At 43.5% G+C, this 25043-nt stretch overlaps 2 protein-coding genes across 3 annotated transcripts; both read right to left on the bottom strand.

Annotated features, from left to right (window-relative positions):
* Nucleotides 1-3271: 3271 nt before the first annotated feature.
* Nucleotides 3272-5129, bottom strand: LOC717850 (cornifin-A-like). 2 transcript variants are annotated; one of them, XM_015152758.3, is made up of 2 exons: nt 4973-5129; nt 3272-3893 (listed from the first exon to the last, which is right to left on the bottom strand). In XM_015152758.3, the coding sequence occupies exon 2, from the start codon at nt 3857-3859 to the stop codon at nt 3587-3589; it is 273 nt and encodes a 90-aa protein (XP_015008244.3). In that variant the 5' UTR covers nt 3860-3893; nt 4973-5129; the 3' UTR covers nt 3272-3586. The 2 variants fall into 2 exon arrangements, with proteins under 2 accessions (XP_015008244.3, XP_077843337.1); XM_077987211.1 differs by having other exon boundaries at nt 3272-3879; nt 4973-5116.
* Nucleotides 5130-16415: 11286 nt separating this feature from the next.
* Nucleotides 16416-17158, bottom strand: SPRR4 (small proline rich protein 4). Its single transcript, XM_015152750.3, has one exon. The coding sequence runs from the start codon at nt 17105-17107 to the stop codon at nt 16862-16864; it is 246 nt and encodes an 81-aa protein (XP_015008236.3). The 5' UTR covers nt 17108-17158; the 3' UTR covers nt 16416-16861.
* Nucleotides 17159-25043: the final 7885 nt, after the last annotated feature.

Below are 25043 nucleotides of genomic sequence, written 5' to 3' on the forward strand. Positions count from 1 at the left end.
CTTCTCCAAAAATCTTTGTCCACACCAATGTCTTGTAGCATTTCCCCAATGTTTTCTTCTTGTAGTTTCATAGTTTCAGAGATTCTATTTAAATTTTTAATCCATCTTGAGTTGATTTTTGTATATGATGAAAGACAGGAATCTATTTTCATCCCTCTGCATATGGACGTCCATTTTCTCAGAACTATTTATTGAAGAGGTTGTCTTTTCCCCAGTTTATGTTCTTGGGGCCATTTTTGAAAGCCAGTTGGATGTGACTATGTGGATTTATTTATGAGGGCTTTATCTGTTACATTGGTTTTTGTGGGGTTTTTTTTTTTTCTGCCAATACCATGCTTTTTTTGTTATTATAGCTTTGTAGCATATTTTGAAGTAAGGTAGTGTGATGCTTCCAGATTTGTTCTTTTTGTTCAATATTGCTTTGACAATTCTGGGTCTTTTGTGATTCCATGTGAATTTAATGATTGTTTTTTCTATTTCTTTGAAAATGTCATGGACTTTTGAGAAGGATTGCATTGAATCTATCGATTGCTCTGGGTGGTAGGGTCATTTTAACAGTATTAATTCTTCCAGTCCATGAACATAAGATATCTTTCCATTTTTCTGTATCCTCTCTCAGTTTTTTCATCAGAGTAATACAATTTTCATTTTCTAGACCTTTCACTTCCGTTGTTAAATTTATTCCTAGGAATTTTTTGTGTCTATTTTAAATGGGATTGTTTTCTTGATTTCTTTTCCATGTAGCTCAGTATTGATATATAGAAATGCTACTGATTTTTGCATGTTTATTTTGTATCCTGTGACTTTACTTGTTCATTTATTAGTTCATAGGGTGTTTTGGTGGAACCTTTAGGTTTTTCACTATATATGATCATGTCATCTTCAAACAAGGATAATCTGACTTCCTTCTTTCCATTTTGGATGGCTTTTATTTCTTTCTCTTACCTCAGTGCTCTATCTAGGACTTCCAGTATTACGTTGAATAGAAGTGGTGAGGGTGGGTATCCTTGTCTTGTTCCAGATCTTAGAGAAAAAGCTTTCAGCTTTTCCCCATTCTGTATGATGTTAGCTGTGGGTTTGTCACATATGGCCGTTATTGCATTGAGGTATGTACCTTCTATACCTAATTTGTTGAGAATTTTCACTATTAAAGTATGCTGGATTTTGTGAAATTTTTTTTCTGTGTCTATTGAAATGATCATAAGTTTTTTGTCTTTCTTTCTGTTAATGTGATGTATTATATTTATTGCTTTGCATATGTTGAACTATCCTTGCATCCCTGGAATGAATCTCACTTGATCGTAGTAGATGATCTTTTTAGTGTGCTGTTGAATTTGGTTTGCTAGCATTTTTAAGGACTTTTGCACCTATGTTCATTAGGGATTTTGGCCTGTAGTTTTCTCTTTTATTCATGTTCTAGTCTTGTTTTCATATTAGTATAATGCTAGCCTTATGGAGTGATTTTGAAATAATTCTCTCTTCAATTTTCTGAAATAGTTTGAGAAAAATTAGTATTAGTTCTTCTTTAAGTATTTGGTAGAATTAATCAGTACTTCCATCTAGCACTGGGCTTTTCTTTGTTGGGAAACTTTTTAAAACTGCTTCAATCTCATTACTTGCGATTGGTCTATTCAGGGTTTCTGTTTGATCTTGGTTCAATCTTGGTATGTTGTATGTGTCCAGGAATTTATTCATTTCCTCTAGGTTTTTCATTTGTTTGTTTATTGTTGTTTATGATACCAGTTGTAATGTCTCTTTTATCCATTTTGATTTTATTTATTTGAATCTTCTCTCAAAAAATCCACTTTTTGTTTCATTAATCTTTTGTAAAGCTTTTTGGTTTTTATTTTATTTGTTTCTGTGCTATCTTTATTATTTTTGGGGGCTTTGGTTTGTTCTTGCTTTGCTAGTTCTTTGGGATACATATTAAGTTCTTCATTTAAAGTTTTTTTTTCTTTTTTTGATGTAAGCATTTATTACTAAAAAAACCTTTCCTCTTAGTATTGATTTTGCTATGTTCTATAGCTTTTGGTATCTTGTATTTCTATTTGTTTCAAAACATTTTTATTTTTTTAATTTTAATTATTTTTATTTCTTCATTGACCCATTGATCATTCAGGAGCATATTGTTTAATTTCCATATGTTTGCACAGATTCTAAAGTTTTTCTTATTATTTATTGATTTCTAGTTTTATTTTATTGTTGTAAGAAAATATACTTGATATGGTTTTGATTTTTAAAATTTGTTGAGATTTGTGGTCTAACATGTGGTCTGTAATATTTTATGTGCTGATGAGACAAATGTGTGTATTCTGCAGTTGTTGGATAAAATATTCAACTTTTACGTTTTACTTACAGAAGTACGGTGTGTGCATGCTCATGCATGTGTGTGTGGAGAGAGGAGCATGTGTGTCAGCTTATGTTTGTATGGGAAGGGGGCTGAAGATCACCTCTCTTAGGGTTCTGCTAGGGCAGGTGGTGTGGATTCGAATCTCCTTCTTCCTGCTGCAGCATCAGATATCTTCACAGTAGGCACTCGAAAAAAAAAAAAAAATAGGACTAAGGTGATTAAGTTAGAGACAGAGGGGGAGAGAGAGGCAGAGAGAAGTGTGTGTGTGTGTGTGTGTATGTCAGTGTTGGGTGGTTTGGGAGATCCAAGTGTGTGAAGGGGTGTGTGTGTGTGAGTGTCGGGATTTTGGAGATCTGTGTGTGTGTGTCTTTGTGTGTTTGAATGTCTGTGTATGGGAGTATATCCTTGTGTGAGAGTGTGGGGCTGGATATGTGTTTGTGGGTGTGGTGTGAGTGTTCAAGTGCTTGGCTCCAGGTGTTGGGGGCATCAGAAAAGGAAGATGAGTGCAGAACAGATCATTAGGCTAGACTATGCACAAGCACTATTTCTTTGGAAAAAATTTTAAAAAGGAATCAACTAAACACAGATGATGATGGCTTGAAGCAGGCACCATCTACACTCACGTGCGACTCACTGCAAGTCATTAAGATATAAACATTAAGGTGAAAGGAAAAAGCCTTATTCTAGCTGTGCCTACCCAAAGTAACAGGTTGGGTGGGTGGCCCTGAGCACACTACCATTGCCAGCCCAGCAGTGTCCTGTGTGTACAGCAGCCATACACATTCACATACATTCTCAGTGTCAGGATCGGGCACCTTCTGACTACAGACCTCACGACCAGCCCTCATAGTGTTAGTTCCTGCTTCACGCTGAGAAGGCAACAGAGATTTAATCAGCCAGTGACACACACACAGCCACATGTGGAGTTAAAAGTTATTTATTGAGGGAAGACCAGGGATGGTTCACTTGATCCCTCCCCAAATCCCTCCTCAGATGCACCCTGAGCAACAAGAAGACTAGTTCAGTCAGTGAGACTTTCAGCCTTACTCAGAGGCACAGGAGCCCTCCAGAGTGAGGGAAAGGAATATCTTTTTAGAGGTGCAAAGGAGGGATTATGATTCAGGGTGACAGCATGCTAACCGCAGGGTCAATAGGCAAATGGTATTCATAAGCAGAATGGGGTAAGGTGTTCAGTATCCAGTGGCTGGCTCCTCAAGGGCATGGCTGTGGACCACATTACTTCTGCTTGGTCTTCTGCTGGGCTGGTGCTGGTGTGACTGTTGAAGGGCAGGGCTCAGGCACCTTGGGGTGGCAGGGCTCAGGCACCTTGGGGTGGCAGGGCTCTGGAAACTTGGGGTGGCAGGGCTCAGGCACCTTGGGGAGGCAGGGCTCCTTGGTTTTGGGGATGCATGGTTCCTGGGGTGGAGGCTGGCAAGGCTGTTTCACCTGCTGCTGCTGCTGAGGCTGAGGGGGTAGGGTGCAGGGCTGCTTCTGTTGCTGGGAATTCATGCTTCAAATGTGTTTTTTTTCTGGAGACAGAAAGCTGACACAGTGATTCAATTAAAGAAAGATGGATACAAATTCAATGCCAAATAGATTTTATTTTGGGACCCTTTAGAAGAGAAAGCCTTTCATCTCCTCTAGCCGCCCCCCCCCAATACATTTAAAAATGAAATAAACTTGGATAATTTTCAGGTCCTTTTAAGAGGAGGAGCTAAAAGGCAATTTCTTCTGCTCCATTTTATTGGAGTTCTTTTCTTGGCTCCCTTCCTACCCAAGACATCTTATATCTGTTCTAGAAAAATGCCCTAAGAAAGCTGGCTTCTGAGGGACATGAGGCCCGCACATTAGGTCTTTTGGAAAGTGGCATCAGGCCACTGCAGTCTATCCTCTCCCAGTACCATGTAGAAAGCCTGTGACTTATAGGATGGCTTTATATTCATCTAAGCCCCTACGGTTTTGCTTCTGGTCTGTGCTTACACGGTCCCTTCCAAATGCTTTTCTTCCCATCTCTGCTTGTCCAAATACTCCTCCATCATAGCTCACATCACTTGACACCTCCAGGAGGGTCTCCTTGAGCAAGGTTTCCCAAAACTGCACAGCCCTTCCCTGCCCCTCTCCCTCATGCCAATTACTATCTACTTTGCATTTCATTTATTTATATGTATGTATTACCTTCCTGCTAGGTTTTATGTTTGTTAAGTAAGTACGTTAGGCATTGATTTGTCCAAAGTGCCTAGCATACTGTCTTAAATGGAATAAATGCTCATTAGAGATCCATCTAATAAATTTAAATTTCTGTAAATATCTTAGGGGGAAATTGCAGTGTTACTGAGAGTGCTCTGGGCCTGAGCCCTAGTTCTGCTATGAACTTCCCATGGGCACTTGAACAGTCTCCTCCAGGACTCCCAGTTCAATGACTATCTACTGAAGTGGGAGCCCTAACCATCTCTAAGGTCCTTTCAAATCTAGATTGTAATTTAACTTAAAATAAAGATATTCCACTATTCTCTAACTCCCACTGAAACCCTGGATTAACCTTCTTACACATATTTGCCTTTGGCTAATTTCTAATAATGAAAAAATAAACAAGAATTCCTTTTGTTGCAATCAGAGACTTACCTGGTATATGGAGCAGAATGGGCTGTGTGGTCCCTTGGGTTTGGTGTGAAGGCAATGGCCAGCTGACTTTTATAAGATGAACGAGCCCTGCCTCAAGGAAATAGAAGCTCTCAGGTGCTCTGTTTTCATTCCTCACCTGTCACACATGACTCACACTACCATCCTTATCACCATTTGGCTCAGCTTTTGTGATGAACGCCATCTGATATTTTTTGCCACTGGCTGACAATGATGCCACTGGCCTAATTTTCACTGCCACCCTCGTCCTCAGACCCAGGTGCAGGGCTTGCCTTGAGGGAGGGCTGAGCAGCAGGCTTCATGGAGAGTTTTATTAGTTAACCCTGGGGGGAGACCTGAGTCCTGTTGAGGCCTTGTCACCTGCTGTCCTTGTCATTGAGACGGTTCTGTGGGACAGAGCAGTCTTGCACACATGAATGGGTGGGAAAGGGAGGGGGAGCAGAGGAACTGAGGCAGGCACTCCTTGTCTGCCTTGGTGAAGGTGGAAGCTAGAAATAATGAAATGGTCTGATTATAGACCCCTTGTCTCAGAGTCCAAGACCCTTCCATCCATTTCCCCCATCTTTTTCCCAATTCCATTAAATTACACACATTCAGAATAATTTACTGATGGCTCTCCTACCCACCCCTCCCTCTCCCTGACTGGTTGCTAATGTGGGAAAACCTGCTTTCCTTCACCAACCACACCTTTATCCTTCTCCTACTTCAGGAAATTTCAGGGGCTAATCCTTCTGGGATGACCTTTTCCCTCCACTCCACCCAGACATCTGGCCCTGGCCTTTTCCTCCTTTCTAATCAGGCTAGACTGCCCCCAACCTGAAAACCCAAAAGCCTTTTCTACCTGCCTCCCCGCAGCCCATCCATGGGGTCCTTAATGATGAATCCGTCTCAACTTTTGCCCACTTCCAGCTCCAGCCCCAATACCTAGAGATCCTGCTGGCTACGAGGTTTTCCTCCTCCCTCTGGGTCTGTATCTCCAGGGGGCTTTCTGAGGGTCAGAGCTGTTCCTGTTCAAACCAACGGTGTCCCCACCACAGTGTTTGTTTCCTCATTTATTCAACAAATCTCAGTGGGGAGCCTAACATATACCCATCATGCCTGTCATTCTTTGATGAGGAAGCCCACTTTCCCCCTACAGACCGTGAACTCCCCAGGGTAAGAGACAGAGCACAGTTCAGAGCCACTGAGATTATGGATCTCAGAGAGCCTTTAGTCCACACTCCTCAAGGGATGATTGGGGAACCTCAGGTCACAAGAGGTGAAATAACTCATCAAGGTCAAAAAAACAAACCCCAGGAGGAAGAGAATTATACACATAAATCCTGTGTTCTCCTTTGTTTTGATTCCTTATGACTCCCTAATGTCTAAGGAGGAAATTAAGCCCAGGTGGAAAATTGATTAGAGGTGGAAAGGGGAGCCCTTCCTGGCTGAGAGCTGGACCACTCGTAGTTCTGGAAAGTTTCAGGAGTGGCAGTGTGAGGACACAGAAAAAGCCTTGCCTTGTGGGCGAGCCTTAATCAGTGCTAAGATAAATCCCTTTAAGTAGAAATAAAGATGCTTAATATTTGAGTGGCTCTGAACAGTGGGTGTTTCTAGCTCTGCTAAAGTAGGAAGGGCATGAATTAGAATAGGTGGAAATAAGGTTCAGTTTATCATCACTCAGGGCACCAGGGTCGGAGAGAGGAAGGGAAAAGCCAAAATTAAAAGTCAAAAACGACACAGCTGAGGTGAAGGCACTGGGGCAGGCAGTAGGTGATCAGCCCCTGAGTGCCTGCACACACTTGCCTTCACTCCATGATGGTCAGATTCTGAAGAGTCTCCCTGCCAAGGAACTTCTCTTTCCTGGGGACACAAGAACAGGGATTCCCTCAGTCCTTCCATAGGCAATTCCCGTAAAACTGATGTCTCTGGTTCAGAGCTGCACTTGAAACACAAACTGTTACTAGGTGTGGCCTTTGGAAAATCCAAATCATCCTTAAAACTTAGGTGTGCAGATAGTTCCTCCTCCTCATCTAACCCCTCCTTTACCCAAACACACACCTAAATGTTTGTGGAGCACCTGCTGGCTCCACAGCTGGTGAGCTTGAGGCCAAGGTCAGCCTCCCACTGTGTCCATGCGGCCATAGGTCCCTATTCATCTCCATCCTCACACAGTGCCTGGCGTGCAGAAGCTGCTCGGCAATTATAGACTGGCAATTATAGACTGACTGCCTGGCTGGCTGGCTGGCTGACTGAATAAATGAATGAATGACTGAATGGTGTTATTTGTGAAGACAGGTTCAGAGTCTACTTTGAGAATTACCTAGAAGCTCTGGTACAGAGTCTACCCACTGCTCTTCCCACCCACCTGCTTCATTGTCAGACAGTTTAATGCCCCACCTTGCTCCGGGCTGGTGCCAGCCCCATTGGTACACCCAAGCTCCAAGCCTCTTGCCTCACTTTGTTCTCTCCTAGGTCTGTGCCCAGGTCCCCTTGTTCACCAAATCCCCACCCACGAGCCCTGACAGCAGGGGCTGCTGGAACCTGTTGCTATGTCTGGTAGGATTCTCAGCCCTGCAGGAACCTGCTGCCTTGTCCTCTGTCCTCTGGTATCACCCAGCTTGTCTCAGGCCCTGGATGATCTGAAGCCAGCTCCGATGCTGTCGTGCTCTCATGCCCTCCCTGGACCTTAGCCTTGGATGCAAAGGAATTTCCCTCTCCCTGGTTATCAGTCCTGACTAGACAGTCCTGCCTGCCTCAACATGTGCTTCCTTCACCCCACCCAAGCCTGCGTGGGCTGCAGACTCTGGAATTTTCTCTTGGTCTCTGACATTCTTCTCCCTGTGTATCTGAAGCTTCCACAGTGACTTGTGTTAATCTTCCCTTAGAAGAAACTTCGTTTCTCTGCCACTAGGGTTGAGTGAGCTGTTGAATCGGCCCCACAAACTCCCACATAAAGACAGGGGGAAACTGGGTGGCTGCCAACAGTAAATACAGCTCCCCAGATTTCTCAGCCTTGCACAGGATCCCCCACCTAGGACACAGGAGCTGCTGCTCTTCTGACATCGAAAACTGGCTCTCATTTGTCCCTGGAACTTCCATTGACTCTGAGCAGTGCCTCAGGTTCATCAGTCATTCCCAGAGCAGGGAAGATGGATGGCCCTAAGTCTAATCAGTGATCAGGCTTTTCCCAGCATAGATTACTCTCTCCTCCCCACTACCCTAAAGTCCAGACCCTACAAGAAGGTCATGCAGAATTTGAACTCCAGGCCTTTTCCTGTGGGGACTGCATATCTAAAGCATGGTAACATTTAAAAATATGCAGTATTAAGACTTTTACCCCCCACCCTTTCTCTGATCACCTTGAGAAGCTAGGGAGACCGCAAGAGTGTCAGCTGCTCCACTCAGGCCATGGTAATTTAAAAAATGTCTCTATAACACACAAGGTCTTCATCTGAGAAAGGGCAGGAAAAGGAGAAACACCAGATCCCAGGTGTTAGGAGCCTCCTGAACACTTTGGCCCAGCAGGAGGAAAAGCTAAGTTTGCAAATGTGGGTGCAGAGGTGGAGGGAGGACATGAAATAGCACCCGAGAAACTCTCCTCAACCCCTCATCCTATAGACAAGGAATGATCTGGTGTGGTGGGGAAAGGAACTCATTCCAACCTTCACAGCCTCTTTAGTGGCAGAATCAGACCAAAACCTGGGATGCCCAATTTCCTTTCCTTTCTACCATCTCTTTAAGAACAGAGCATGCCCCTCACCCTCACTGTTTTTATTTCCAGTCCTTGAAGGGATGGACAAAAAATTAAACTTGGCTTCTCTAGCTTGAGGGATATAGAAATAAAAGGACCCAGGCTTAATGTCTGGCCCAGCTGTTTCAAAGCTTTGCCATGCCCTTATTAGTTGGATGACCTTGAGCAAGTTGCCTAACCTTTCTGTAAGCTATTGTCCTTATCTTTAAAAGGATAACTTTAAATTCTACTTCACAAAGTTGCTATAAAGATTAAATGCAATGATGCTTCTAACACTTTAAGATGAATGAGCTAAATACATCTAGCATGATAATTCTTGCTAGTTTGTCTCATTCTTTCCTCTCCTTCCACTTGAAATCAGATGAAACTTCTTCCTTTTGACTGCAAGTTTCCTTTTTTCCTTTTCACTCTGTGTGTGTGTGTGTGTATGTGTGTGTGTGTGTGTGTGTGAGAGAGAGAGAGAGAGAGAGAACAGAGAGCGAGCGCCCAAGTACAGGGCATACTTCTTCAGTGGAGCAACATTCTTGGCCTTTGTGATTGATTTATCTCCCCTCATTTTTTTTTACGTTCGATTTCAGGTTTACATGTTTACCAAATTGTATCTTGAGTTATTGAACAGTGACAATGACTGCATGGTTCATGTTTTCTAGGAGTTGGGGCGTGGGAAGTAGCTAAAATTATTGGTGATTATACAAAAACCTGGACAAACCTTAGATAAGGCAACTTAGGCAGAAAATGTTGAGTGACTCTCCCAACATGTCATAAAGGTCTGGTGTGCTAGGGTACAGTCCCTTGAGAACTATGTTGTATTGCTTCTCAAGACTAGTGGGCCACTCTATAAACCAGAGGGTGACTCTTAGAAGAGACACTGACTGGATCCCTGTAGTCTCACACATCTGAGCTGATCGACTGCCTATCTTCCACTAGAGGTAAAGCTTCTCCTGGTATGGATGATCAAAAGACACAGACATATTTTAAAATGAAAAGTATTAGAATCTGGGATGGTTCAGACTGATGTGCTATCCCTCCTATTAGTCATTGTCTCCTGGGCTGTAGAGGGGGGCAAAGGAACAACTGCATGGCTAAAAATTTTCTGCAGAGAATCTAAACCCCATTGGTAGTGGCTGCTGTTTGTGTTGTTGCTGGTCCCTTCTGTTTGCTCAGTTATGCCTGCTTTGTCCCTGATCCTCCTCTGAAAACACCTTCTCGAGAGTGCAGAGTGATCTCCACAGATTACAGGTTTGGAAACATGAAGTCCTGGATTCAAATCCTGAGTCTGATACTTACTAGCTATGTGTGTGATATCAGGAAAGTTTTCTAATAATAAAAACAGCTACCATTTCATTAGCTTCTACAAAGTGGCAGACCGTGTTCTAGGTGTGACACTAATTCTCACAATAGCAGTGCAAGGACCAGTTCTTTAAATGTAGCCTATAGATGTGGAAGCTGAAGCACAAAGAATAAGTCATTTGTTCAAGTTTACGTGGCCAATAATGTGGCAGAGCCAAGATGCAAATCCAGTACCATAACTCTTAAGGCTTTGTGAATCTCAGCGTATCTTACCCATAAAATTTGTCTTTAGACCTGTTATTAAATGAGATTATATATGCAAAACAACTACTGTAGTGACTAGAACATAGTAGATGGATCATATATGACAAGTGCATTTCTTCTCCTTAGGGTCTGAACTACAACGGTTATTAGAAATTAATCTTCCATGTCTCAGAAAAATCTAATCATTTCCTTCATTTTTAAAGTAGCCAATCAGTCATTCATTTAACACATATTTGCTGAATGAGAGTCAAATGTCAAGCATGAAGTCCCAGGTTCATGAAGTCTAGTAGGGAAGTAGGCAACATTCTTTGAGCTTCTGGGATCCAAATCTCATCAGTGAGGAGGGTTTACCAACTGACTTAAGCATAAGCATGACTTAGGATGCTCCTTCCAGTGAAATAGAAATACCTAAGGGAAGGACCTGGGGACCCGTATTTCTCAAGTGCATCAGGCGGTTTTTTAAAATCAAACCAGTTGGGAAACAGTAGACTCTAAACACAAGGACTTTTCTACCTTGATTGCAATTGACATCATCTGGTATCTTTAAAAAACTATTCATGTCTAGGCTCCACTTCAAAGTTTCATTTAATCAGTTCATTTTTTTTTTATTGTCACATAAAACCAGGATTGAAAAATCACTGCTCTGCCAGAATATCTCAACTTCTAGGACCTGAATCCAACTGGAGAGTCCCAGTCCTATGAATAGGTGGAAGGAGGTGCAGGTGGGTGCTAAGATACCTGGGCAGATATTGATGTTGATGCAACTAGATGCTGATGAATGTGGGTGTTTGGCCTGAGGATATTGGGAGCCTTGGGAAGTAATTAAGTCCCATCTGAGGAAGGCAAAGTACACACACCCTTGAATGTCACTCTTCCAAGCAGGGAATCATCAAAGCGCAAGCTCAAGCTGGCGTGGCAGGCTGGTTCTGGGGCCAGGAGATGATCCCGGGTCACCTTCCTGGACATCATCATGCACATGGTATGGAGACCTTCTGGTGGGTTAAAGGCTCATGCTTCCTTCCTCCAGAACATCCTGGCAGGGCCAAATTATGACTTTTGGGGGCACAAAGTACCAACCAAGTATACTGCTGCTGAGGAGAGAAAAACTTTTTGTCTATCGTCTTAGGTTCAGTAATGGGGGCCTGCAAATGTGACTGACAGAAGACAGATTAATAGGAGAAAAGGCATATGATTTATATTGATATCAATATTTTTTACATGCATAGGTATTTCACAGAAAAGAAGTGAAACCCCAAAGAAGTGGTTAGGTTTGGGAGCCTGTATATTCTTCCTAAGAAAGAAAAAGGGGTTGAGCTTCAAGAGATAATACATTGTGGAAGATGACTAGGGATTATACGGGGAAACTTCTGAAATATAAGGGCTACTTTAGCAAGGTTTGTTCATGCAGACTCATCTCAGTGCCGGCTCTCCATCTCCAGTAATAAGAATTGGTTCTCTCATGCTGCTCAAGAGAGGGGATAAATTTGTGCTCTGCCTTTAGGCAGATAGGAGGAAGGCAGAAAACTATGTCCTTGTTGACCCTCAACTGCCTTCAGGTCAAAAGAATACTTGTGCCAAGTGGGACATTTTAGGGTGGCATATTCTGTTCCTCGTTACTGCCCTTCAATCCTCCTCTGCCCATCTATATAAGATAAATCTTTATTTTTCAAAATTACCTTAAATTCCTAGTTGCCACTTGTTTTTAAATTTTCTAGTTACCATAGCCTGAAATTGTTCATGGAATCTGATCTTCATTCATTCATTTACTTACTCTCTTATTTTTTGAGCTCTGCTCCTGCCCCAAACCCATGTATGTACTCTGCTTATTAGAAAACCACCAGATCCACCCTGATGGGGTTAGAGAGGGTGGGGTAGGGAACACAAACCATACACATGCAAAAACTCAAAAGAATTAATAGATCGACCTAATTTTAAGGCATCCAACCCAACCTCTCATCTTATGGATAAAGGACTGAGGTTAAGGAACTTGTTCTAGGTCACAGATTTATTCAATAGCAGACCCAAAACTAGAATCTAAGTCTCCTCTTTTCTAGCCTGGAGCCTTCCCAGGCTGGGAAACAGATAACAATTACTTATTAGCATAGACTCCTGAGCTAGAGTAAAAAGACTTCCATATGGCCACCTTCTACTTCTAGGCAGAGGAGTATCCTTAGCTCACGCTTTGATAGCCACCTTCCCCAGCTGTAGATGAAAATAAAATCAATCATTTAATGAGCATATGCTATATGCAGCCACTTTCTGGATATTATCACCAATCCTCCCCAAAATGCTGCAAATAGTTGTTTGACCCTGACACCTTTTCACATATGAGAAAACGGGCTTTGGCTCTAAGTGACAGAATGCAATCACACAGCCAGGAAATGGAGAAGCTGAGATTCAATTCTGTTCAGTCTGAAAGCCCCTACTCCTTTTGCAAAAAGAAATGGAATGTCAGAACAGCTCCAATGCAGATGCCCAGGCCTGTTCACTTTGCCTCTGAGGGGCTCCTGGCCAGAACAGGAGGTGGCTGGGAATTTGAGCCTGCTGCTGAGTGTTTGTGACAGATAGATCAGGTAGGGCATTGTTCTGTTTCTGGGGTAGACAGAATTTTCTAGGTAATAAAATAGTGAGAAGGAAGAATACTGGGAGGAGGGTGTATTGAGCTATCCCTTCTCCCCTGGCAGTGTTTGGAGGTTTTGTAAATATAGTCTCCTTTCCTCAGAAGAACAGACATGTTTTAATTTTGTTGACATGTTGCGGATGGGCTTTGAAGATACAATGGGGTAGAAAATGGGTAAAGTATGCACACAAATAGTGAGAAAAATAATGGTTTAAGCCAATCAGGATTGAAATATTGCCGAAGTACTTTTTTAAATTTATATAACTCTTTTTTAAGAAAAGGAAATATAATATTATTATACAGGAAAATGTACACAGCTCAATGCATTTGTGTGACTACATCTGTCTAATCAGTTCCCAGGTAAAGACACAAAACTTTGCCAGATCCTCGTAAAGCTTACCTTCTAGTCATTCTGACTTCATAAAAACAGATGGAATTATACAACATATGCTTTTAATATCTGCTTTCTTTCCCTCAAGACTATGTTTGAAGGATTCATCCATGTTATGGGTAGAGCTTGTCTGATGTCATTGTGTTGTGGTATGCCATTGTATGAAAATTCACAATTAATTTATCCATTCTACTTTTAATGGATATTTGGAATATTTTTAATTGGAGCTATTACAAATACTGCTATTATAACTGTTTTCATACATGTGTTTTAGCAATTCTATGTACACATTTCTGTTGTGTATACAATAAAGAGTGAAATTGTTGGGATGGGGATGCATATGATCAACTTTAGAAATACTGCCCAATTGTTCTCTGAAATGGTTGTCCAATTTACACTACCTTCAGCAGTTTATAAAAGCTTCTGTTTATCCATATTCTCACCAACACCTGGTATTATCTTTTTAGTTTTAGCCAATATGTTGCATTGTGTAGCAGTATCACACTTTCATTCTAATTTATGTATCTTAGATCAAATTAAGGATAATAGACATCTCTACAAAATAGTCTTCTAATACATGAACATGAAACATCTCCAAATTTGTGAGTTCTGTCTTAGTTTCTCTCAATAATGTTTTGTATTTTTAGTATAAATGTCTTATCTTTCATTACACTTATTGATGCTATTTTAATGATATTTCTATTTTATTGAGGTTAAACTAACAAAAAGAAAAATGCACAAATCAGTTGAGTGTATGTTTTGATACATGTATGAACCCAGGTAACTGTCACCCACTAGACTGAGAACTTATCCAGAATCTCAGAAAACTTCATGATATCCCCTTCCAATTGGTACTCTCCCCAGTGATGGCCATGATTTTGACTTCTATCCAACAGACTAGAATTACCCTTGGCCTTTCAGTTTTTAACTCTCTATCTGGTGTGTTTGCCAGAGGCCCTCCACCTGGAAGGTTGCAAACTCCATTCATTGTTTCATAAACCTACTAAAAACTCCACTCGACTTTTCAAAGACTTTCTGCTTAGGTATTTAATATCCTGACCTGACCATTCCTAGAATTCATTAAATGTTCCAAGTGGAATGTCAACCACTTGCTTAAAGACCGCCCCCGAGAGCACCCATAAATTCTCTTGGTCTCTCTGTCCCTAGCAATGGTCCTCCACAGTAGAAAGCTTTGGTTTTCATTCTTCTGCTCTTGCCTAGAATCCACAGATTATCCCAGGTAAACATTTGTTGGCTCACCTCTCTGAGGCTGTCCTATCTCTGGAGTTGTAGGGTCCCCGGGTGGGTACAGATAGTTTGTAATTTGGTCTAGATATACACTAGGCTGCTGGCTTGCCACAGGCTGTCCTGTTCCACCTGGAAACAGTTCTTTCTTCTGTACTTTTGAAAAGCTAGTCATTGCACATTTGGTGATAGTGAGCTAAACAAGACTCCTGTGCTTTAAGGGCTCATAATTTAACTTTTATGTGTTTAATTATGGCTGCGATTTTGACATAAGCCAATGTTGTTTTGTGAACTTCTGAAGGGTGGAATTACATAAAATAATTTCTTCGTAAGGGGGAATGGATGCCCACCTAGTCATGCAGAGATGGGACTTTAAACATGGGTATCTCCCCTTCCTCACTGAGTTAATAACTGAGACACAGATCACAGCAGAAATATTCATTGTTTCAATCACCCCTATCTGTCCAATTAGCTGAAGACCATGCAAATCTATCAGCCTGGAACTCAAAAGTCTGTGGGAAGACTTGCCAGGGCCTTCCTGGGAGACATGAAAATGACATGAAACACCTGAAAAATAGTGTGTCCAAGAAACTGAATAGGGCTTAGATGGAAGGAAGCCAGGAAGGGGACTGCTAAGACAGACCAGCCTTTGTACTTGACAGAGGGGAGTTATTTTAGGATGCAGGGATTGGGGCAAAGAAAGGCTGTTAATGAATTCCTAGGGCTAGAAGCATTCTTTTTGAATCTTAATTGTTTTTACAATACTTTGACTTTCCTAGTTAATGTCGGTACCCACTAAGTTTTAAGTAACTACTACTTGGAAATATCAGCCATGGATAGCCACTTTAAGGGAAAGTAGAGAAGGTGGTCATTTGTTCCTTTTTAGGCTAGTGTGTTAAGTGAGAAAGCAACTTATGCTTGATGGTGGCAACTGAAACTGAGTGACCAAATCCCAGGAAAAGAATAAAGCTCAAGGGGAGAAAATCTGGCTCTGTGTTCAACTACTCCTTCCTACTCAGGGTCTCTTCTTCAAATACTTTTCTTTCTTTATGTCTGGGAGGTATGCCGCTTCTTTCCAATACAGGCCGCTGGTCTCACACATGGGTTAGGAGGGTCAGGAAGCCAGTTGTAAAAACAGGTTTCTTTCATAAGCTGTGTAAAGTCAGACTAACTGACAAAACCAGGCCCTGTGTACTTTGTACAAACTCTCTGTACGTGGCCATCCCTGGAACAACATTTCCATGTGTAAGGAAACGACTTTGACTTCCAAAGAGTACACTGAGACACAGGATAAACTGACTCTGGATAGCTCTGGAAATCCAGCATGGCAGAGTGGAAAACTAAGGTCATTCTAGAACTTGCTACATATCAGATGAGTGAGTATGAATAAGTAAGTGAATGAGCGTGAGTTAATGAATGAATAAAAACATAAACAAATATGTGAAAAAGTCATTTGCACATGTTTGTAGAAATGTTTTGCAGGATTCAGGCCATTTACGTATGCTTTGTGTGTTTTTTCGGAATGACAATTTCCAAGAGGAAAAAACTGCATTCATCAGGTGGGCTGGGCTTCTAATGATAGGAGCTAAATTTTCCTCCTTTTTGATCTTCCCTAGATGGGATTAGTTATGCAAGACTCTATTAAACTTTTGTCAATGAGTTGCTGGGCTTGTTTTCTGTCCTCCTTTACCTGAGATATGTCTGGATATGTTTCCCCATGGTTGGTTACCAGAGAGTAACTGTGTCCGTAAGAGTGACTTCCTGAACTCCCAGGCATGTGTGTACTTGCACCTTCACTTCCCTAAAATGTTCCCTCTCTGAATGAATGAATGAATCACAGAATGGGACTGGGAGTGGACAATTAGCCCAGGAAGCAGACACATTTATTACATGAAGCACATTATTTTATTGGGGAAAACAGGAGAGAAGCCCAGATTAGGGGGCATCAGGGAAAGGAATGAGGCAGAAACTGTGCGCCAGTCTCTGTGACCCTGCTTGTCAGGGTGGAACCCCAGAAAAAGCCCAGACACTTTCCTCAGTTTGGGGAATGGATGGGCCTTAGCTGTGGCCATGCTGGAGCCTGGAGAGGATGAGGTCTCTCTCATGCCTACCTGGGAGGGCATCAGGGTGGGATATGGAAGAAGCCAAGGTGGTATGTGTGGGGAGGGGTATGATAGGAAGAAATCCTTACAGTGCTTCCTTACATCTTGGGCAGGAGGAGATGGGAGAGGAGGGTAGGCTCAAGAGCTGGAGGGAAGGAGAGAAGGAAGAAGAGAAGGTTCCATCTGATAGCCAGGATGGTGGAATATGTTAATATCCAGTCCATCCTTACTTCTGTTTACTCTTGGGGGCTTGCTGGGCTGAGGGACACTTCTGCTGGGCTGGAATGACGGTGCCCTTCGGTGGGCATTGCTTCTTGACCTGGGGAGCACATGGATCCTTGGTTTTGGGTGCACATGTCTCTTGACATTTAACAGGGGGTGGCTGACAAGGTTGCTTCACTTGCTGCTGCTGGGCCCTCTGGGGTGGGCAGTGCTGCTGCTGCTGCTGCTGCTGCTGCTGCTGGGAAGACATTGCTCTAGGAACAGGTGAGCCTAAAGGAAACCGGGCAGGGACACCATGAGAAGCATGTCTGATGATTAAAAAGTATCCCAGACATTTTACAAGGTCAAAGCATGCCATCTTAGCTGACAGATCTGGACAATGTCAACTGGCTCCCTTGGATAATGCAGACAATAAGAATGGGCAAGGATGTAGGGGTGTGAGGAGAGAACAAGAACAGTCTCTGTCTTACAGGGAAGCATCATGGTGTGTGTGTGTGTGTGTGTGTGAGAGAGAGAGAGAGAGAGAGAGAGGGAGAGAGAGATTGGGCTGGACAAGGGGTATACCAAGATTGCAGAGGCCTGATCTCTAATCCCTGCTCCACCCCTGACTCACCACGGAAGGCTAAGGCAAGTCCTATATGGCTATAGGATAGTGGTTCCAGCCTTCTACAAAGAACTGGGAAGCTTAAGGGCCAGCCAAATAGATCACTGGAGCCATAGGATGATAGGAGGATGTTCAAAGGAAAGAGCACTAGCCAAGAAGGCTCAGGCTTGGGTTCTAGGTCCATCCTGCCATTCACTGCATGGGCAACCTGCCTTCTCTGGGCCTCAGCACCTTTATTAGAAGGATGCTGGTCAGGAAGTTCCCTGAAGCCTTCCCAGCTCTGATGAGTGTCTCTGGCTATCTTTGTAGGCAGTGTTCCTTATGGTCTAAGTTAATGATTATAGATGGGAAGTGCAGGCCTCAGAAAGTAAAGAGGTGGCAATCAGAATAGGGAAGAATGGGAGCTGCATAGGATTGAAGACACTGTTTAATATACCTGTTTCCATACACCTGGAAGAAAAGTTTAAAGCTTACTGGTAAGGAAAATGCAGAATAGGGTGTGAGAAAGCTTTAAACAGGGCTCAGAATTGCCACAAAATTCTATAGCTCTAAATATCTCTTCCTTCAACAAGAAAAATCTTCTTGCTGGGGAGTCAAACCACGATCAGGAAAGAAGTCATACCAAGCGAGCAATGGTGTGGAATGGAGATTAAACTTTCTAAGTAATGATTAGTGTGCCCTGTCTGCAATTGTCAGGAGACTTGTGTCACTTCCCTGATTACCCAAGGATAGTAGAGGATCTTGGCCTAGTGGCTCAAAGGAGTTAAAGGAGAAGGAAAGAGCCCCACAAATCCCAGGAGAACAGATGTGTTCCCACTTACCAGAGGCGGCAAACTGGACCCCAGGAGAGGAGGCTGAGCCCTGTTCCATAGGCAGCCACTCCAAGAGCCTTTATAGGGCCCCCAACCTGCCCAGGGCACTTGGTGTGGTCCTGATTACCACCTCCCAGAGAATTCCTCACCCACTTCTCCCACCTGCACTTCCTCCAGGGACTTGCTTTGCTGAGCTGTTTTGATGAAAGCCACCCACCACATATTTTCAGCACTCCAAGTCCCTGCACCTGAGCTGATTTAACCCACCAAAGGTGTTTGCTCAAACTCGGGGAATCAAGGTCTTTTTAATATAGATCAATTATATAGATAATATAGATAGTATACAATTACATAGATAATATAGAACAAATTGAAGGAGCTGTTTGCAGGCAGACAGTTATAAGAAACATTGAAGCAAAAAGAGGAAGAGGGAGAGGATGGAGTTTGGGGCAATTCTGACAAAAATGTGAACATCCCCTTTGCTGCAAATTGCTGCCGTTTCTCGAGCACTCACTGCGAGGCTAGCACCAGCACCACCTGTCATGCTTATTATTTCATTTCATCTTCATAGCCCCTCTAGGGAAAGTGTCATCGTTACCATTTTGCAGATGAGAAAAGTGAGGCTGAGGAAGATTAAACAGGTAGTAACAGCAGAGATGGGATTTGAATTCAGATCTGGATGATTCAATCCCGAGCCCCAGGTACCACTCATCCCCCTTCCTCAATTCACAGTGCAAGTGTCCTTCCTAATCCAGGGAGACAGTCCACGTAGTGTTCTGTGGGGCTTCTCTGGGGCACAGGTAGAAGATGATGTGAATGGTGCCCCAGCACACGGTGGTGCTGTCCCTACCTGCCCATTGGGAGTTGGGGTGCTGAGGAGTAATCGTGTTGGTCACAGAATGTGGGATAGAATTGGTCTCCGTGGTAGACTTGCCACATAAAATATAGGACATTCAGTTAAATTTGAATCTCAGATAACAGAATATTTTGAAAGTATAAGTATATTCCAAATATTGCAGGAAACATACTAAAAAATTACTTGTAGTTTATATGAAATTCAAATTTAACTGGGCAGGCTCTATTTTTATTTGCTAAATCCAGCAATCCTACTCAGGGCCTTATCTAGGTGGGAGGAAGGAGCCTTGGTCCTTCATATAGCCTCCTAGGCCCTGGGATGGGGAAAGGCAGGTCCTCGGGGAAGCTGGTCCACCTCTAGCCTTCTACCCCAAAGATGGATGTCAGGATGCTGCCCAAGAGGCCATGCAAGGGTTCACTGCTGCCATTACCAGAGGAAGGGGTAAGATGGCCTGAGAAATGACAGGAATACATTAATGTACTTTCCAAAGCATTTTTCAAATCCCTTGCCTCATTTAATCCTCATAACAATTTTACTGACAGTTTAAAGAGGCAGGCCCAAAGAAGTTAAAGGACCTGCATGCCCAACCACATGCAGCTGCTCGGGGTGGAGTTGGGTGGGGGCCTGGCCTGGGGCACATTTCCACTCCATCACCGCGGCCAGCATCTCCATGGTGGACAAGTCACTGTCACTGGGTGGGGACCATGACTAATAATGTCTCCTGAGCTTTCTGTCGTATGTGGATGGAAAACTGTTCGTTTTTCAGGGTCATCCTCACTTTAATCAGCCCCTTAATTTTCTCCTCCAGGCCGGACCTCCCCCACTTCCTCCTCCCAAGCCTAGCCACACGAAGAATGTGATATTCTGGGTTCCAGATTCCAGTTCTGCATTCCACCTCCAAGAAGAACACCATCTGCACCTGCAGCCCTCACTTCCACACACTCCCAGTCCTCTGTGCTCTTGCTGATATGGACTCCCCACAAGGAAACGATGCAGCAAGACAGATTTGCATGGACATAGACCAGGGCTTTTCACATGCCTGGTGCCTCGAAGGCACCGGTATGTGTGTATTGCCTGTGAACAGATGGACAGCTCCATTCCTCATGTCCCAGTCACCCATGTGGGTTTACTGCAATGAATTTTACTCCTATTTTCCCCAATTTGATCACTGCCCTTTTATTTTATTAATAAAGAACTCCTGCTTAGTTTTGAAACATTCTGTCATGCGATAAAGTTCGGCTTCTAAAGCAGCTATCATCTCAGAGGATACCCTAGGGGTGGCCAGGATAGAGACCTAAATATGGCTGGCCTTAAAGGGACCACGTGCCATAGATCATAAACACTCAAGACCCAGTCAACCTCACGTGCATTCAACATGTTACACCTTTCAAAACTTCCACACTCAACTTCCCTGTCAGCTACATTATTCCCATTTTACAGAGAGGGAAACTGAGACTTGGAATGAGGCAGGCCTAGTGCAAGATCACATGAGGGCTAATGTCACATCCAGGGTTGAACTGTAAGTCTCCTGACATCACAGTTCCTCTCAGTCAGCCGACAGGAGTGAAATACTGGGTAGCTTCTTAGCAGAGGCTGCATTGATGACAAATTAGGAAGTTGCTTGTGGTGGTCTCCACCTCTTCTTGCCCCAGTCTTCCTCCTGCTTTCCTTCCTGGGAGCCAGGTACTCTTTTCCCTGCTAGCGCTATCATGTCCTCCCTCCCTCCTCTAAGAGATCTTCACTGATCCCTGTCTCACACTGCCAGGTACAGGTGCTTTTTTATTAGTTATTAAACCTTATCAAACACTTCCATATGCAGTTTTCACAATACACTATGAAGAAAGCTAATTGTATTATACATTTTATAGGCGAGAAAACTAGCTCTGATGGTCCCTGGATCCAGAATCCAGGAGGGAGGGTTCACCCAACTCTCTTAAATGGGTAATAGCTGATTTCCAAACACCCTGGCTGGCTAGGGCAGTGGATTATGCTTTCAAAGGAGAGAGGAGACTTCCTGGCACCCCTCAAATCAGCCCCTCCAGATAAGGCGGGCCCTGGGAAGCTATGTGGAATGGTGACTCTGCCATCACCCCTCCCAGCCCCACTGCCCCAGCCTAGCCATGGGACTGTGTTCTGGCCAATCTGGAGTTCTGCATCTGCTCTCTCATCTTCAAAGGACCATGCTGTATTAAAAACCAGAAAGCCAGGCTCTGCATCTTCCCGTGCAGGGGAGCAGGCACCTGAGAGCAGGTGCGTGCCTGTGACTCCATCAGGGAAGGGAGGGTGCAGGCAAGACTCATTTCTGAAGCTGAGTCAAAGCTTGAGAAACCCAGCTCCACCCTGCAGGCAAACAATGGGGTGACTGGCAGAGGCCTGAGCACTGGGAGGGGACCTACCAGAGACAGTGTAAATAATTTAACTCTTAATCCAGACACATCTTTCTATTTGTCTCTGGATTTTGGAGAAAAGAAAGGTTGTTAATGACTCCATCTGGAGACAAATGGAACACATTTATTACGCCATTTCCAGGAATGAAAGAAGAAAAGACAAAAAGGAGCATCCTGGGTGAATCATGAGAGAGTTTTAGGGGAGGAGGACCAAGCTTAGTGGAGAAGACAGTGGAGGTTTGGGGCCAGGGTTCCTGAATTTTAGCTGCTTGTCTTGTAAAGTGAAAATTCAAAGTGAGCAAGTAGCATCTCATTTTAAAAATTAGATTTAACTGGGCATGATTGCTCACGCCTGTAATTCCAGCACTTTGGGAGACCCAGGCAGACAGATGGCTTGAGGCTAGGAGTTTGAGACCAGCCTGGGCAACATGGAGAGATCCTGTCCCTACAAAATAAATTTAAAAATTAGTCAGACATAGTGGCACATGTCTGTCATCCCACCTGATCAAAAGGCTGATGCAGGAGGATCACTTAAGCCCGGGAGGTCGAGGCTGCAGTGAACCGTGATCGAGCCACTGCACTCCAGCCTGGGTGACCGAATGAGACCCTGTCTCAAAATATAAAATAAAATAAAATAAAATCAGAATAATGTAATATTTGATTTATCTTAATTTTGGGTTGATATTTAACCAGCAATCATGGCTTAGAAAATTTTAGTTCCGCGTTTCTCCCTTCACTGATTACTTAACAATCTGTCAACAGACACTTTGGAAGATGCTACTTAAGGAGACCTTGCAACTTTTTTGTTTTTTAATGTAGGAAGTCCATTTACAACGTGAATCATTTCACCCTCTAATTTATCTGTTTGCGTAGAAGATGTTTTGATACTAATGTTAGGTATTCTGTATGATAATATTAAAGGAAGTCCCTTTCACAGAAGGACTTCTTTGGAGGGAGAACAGTCAGAAGGTGAATCTCTAGAAATATGTGGTTAATTTATCTCTTCGCTCCACCTCTCATCCCACTATGAAACATTTCTAGAAGACCCTGGGCAGCACTAGAAGTTTAGGGAGAAACCAGCCCTGAACCTTGTGTGAGACACTAGTCTTCATGGAGCATCCACAGACCATGCATTGTGGAAGCTGAACACTGGCAGTGGAAGGGTGGGGATGAATAGCCAAATCGCCCATCTGGGAAGCATGCCAGGATATGCCTCATGGAAGCCAAGTGGAGCTGAAGCACTAGTCCCCCTTTCCTGTGACGTGACATGGTTGCAGTTAGAGACACAGGGTGGGAGCCCAGGGAGGAGGGAGTTAGCTCTGGGAATACTCGCTCCTCACTGGCTGTGAAATCTTGGGTACATCCCCTAACTTTCCTGGGCTTCAATTTTCCTGGTTTCCAATGTGAAGAGATTGGCCAACATTATTGCTAAGGTTCCATTGAGGGCTAAGAGTCTGTAAATGTATGATTAGGTCAGGGAAGGCAGCCTTGTTTCATCCCGGTGGAACTGACAGTGAATTGAGGGTGTTGAGGTTGATTTCAGGATCAGTGGGTAAAGTGCCTTCCTTGGTGAATGGTGTCTGCTATGAGAGAGGTGAGTGGTCACATGCATGCAGGTAGCCACCATTCCTAATTCAGTCTAACGCAGGGAGCGGTGTGCTAGAGTGTATGTGTAAGAGTCCTTCATGCACTTGAAGAAGGGGAGGGAATACAAACTGTTTAAAGATCTTGCATAAGCTGCCACCACCTATAATTCCTGTTTTAGCTTCCTTAAGACAGTTCCAGACAAAATTATTCCTGTTTCCGGAACTTGCCTGATACTTTCCTGCCTCAAATCATTCAATCTGTGATGATGCCCTACTCCCAGATTTCCCAGTGAAATTCAGTCTTTAGGAACCATCTTAAACACCACTTTCCTCACGGCCCCTTTCCCCAGTCTTTCCCAAAAGATGTGTTTCCCTCCTTTGCTCAATATCCACAACTTTTAATTTATGCTATTTGGGTGTTTCTCCTCTACCCCTCACACTAACCAAGCACATATTAAATCCACTTTATACATGTGAGCCAGCAAATGGACACATGAATAAATGGGCAGATGATATACAAATGAATAAGCGGAGAGTTTGACCTTACAGGCAGAACTAATGAAGTCCTAGCATGTGTTTTGGACTAATTTATCTTTTCAGATTCAGGCCAATGCTTAAGTAGCAATCCCTGTTTATCCTAACCATACACATAGCCATTCCCTTCCCTTCTTCTACCTAGAAGATCTATGCTGCAATCATCTGTCACCTGTAAGAGGCCTCGTGCCTGGATGTTAATACACTGATGTGTGTGTGGTGTGTGTGGAGGGACTCTTTATATCCACCCAGAGTGCAAGGTCCTTAAGGGCAGGAAGGATGCTCAAGACAGAACTTACACCCTAGTAAAAACGGGTGCATAACCAGATGATAGACTAGCTAGTTGGTGAGTGGGTGTCCAATGACTAAAGGATGCTGCTGAGTGAGTGAGTCTGTGAGTGAGCAAGTGAAAGATGGAGGGAGGGAGGAGGTGGGTGCATAAGTAAGAAATGAGCTGATAGACTAGCTGCCTAACTGGCCAGTACACTGAACAACTGACTAGCTGGCTGATTGAGTGGTTGATCAACTGATATATTGGCTGTTTGGTTGACTGGCTGATGACTAATTTAGAAAAGCAGGTGCTGGTATAGTAGAAGAAAGAAAGTCCTGTAGAAGAAGGGGTAGGGGCTAAGGGCAGAAAGCAAAACAAAAAAATGCTCTGCAAACGAGACCCTGAGAAGTGTATCGTGTGAGCTGAATAGTTATTTCCTTTTTTTTTTTGAGGTGGAGTCTTGCTCTGTAGCCCAGGTTGGAGTGTAGCGTTGTGATCTTGGCTCACTGCAAGCCCCACCTCCCAGGTTCAAGCGATTCTCCTGCCTCAGCTTCCTGAATAGCTGGGACCACACGTGTGCACCCCCACACCCAGTTAATTTTTGTATTTTTAGTAGACATGGGGTTTTGCCATGTTGCCCAGGCTGGTCTCAAACTCCTGACCTCAAGTGATCCACCCACCTCAGCCTCCCCAAATGCTGGGATTACAGGAGTGAGCCACCGCGCCTGGCATGGACAATATTTCTTAATTTTCTTTCTTTCTTTCTCTTAGGAGCTCCCTGTGATTTTCATTTCTAGTGTCAAAGAAAAAACATTTCAATGACACTTGTTGCATGTGTTGAGGAAAGACTTTATTCAGGACCATTGTGATAGATATAGGAACCATTGCAATGGGATTTTTTCAGCAGAGGGGAGTTTGAGCTCAGCTCTAAATACATCGTGGGCAAATAAGAATCTACAGCCAAGGAGCATGTTGGAGTCAGTGGTTGAAAAGTGACTGAGAGGAAATAGCAGAGTTAAGAGGAATTGTGGCTAAACCAACCCAACAGGATTCTTGATGAAGATAAGCCAGGGTGATCAGACTTCATGTGGGGGATGGAGGAGGTCAAGGAACCTGATTAGATATCAAGGGTAATC

Source organism: Macaca mulatta, chromosome 1 (assembly GCF_049350105.2).
Source record: "Macaca mulatta isolate MMU2019108-1 chromosome 1, T2T-MMU8v2.0, whole genome shotgun sequence".
NCBI lineage: Eukaryota > Metazoa > Chordata > Mammalia > Primates > Cercopithecidae > Macaca > Macaca mulatta.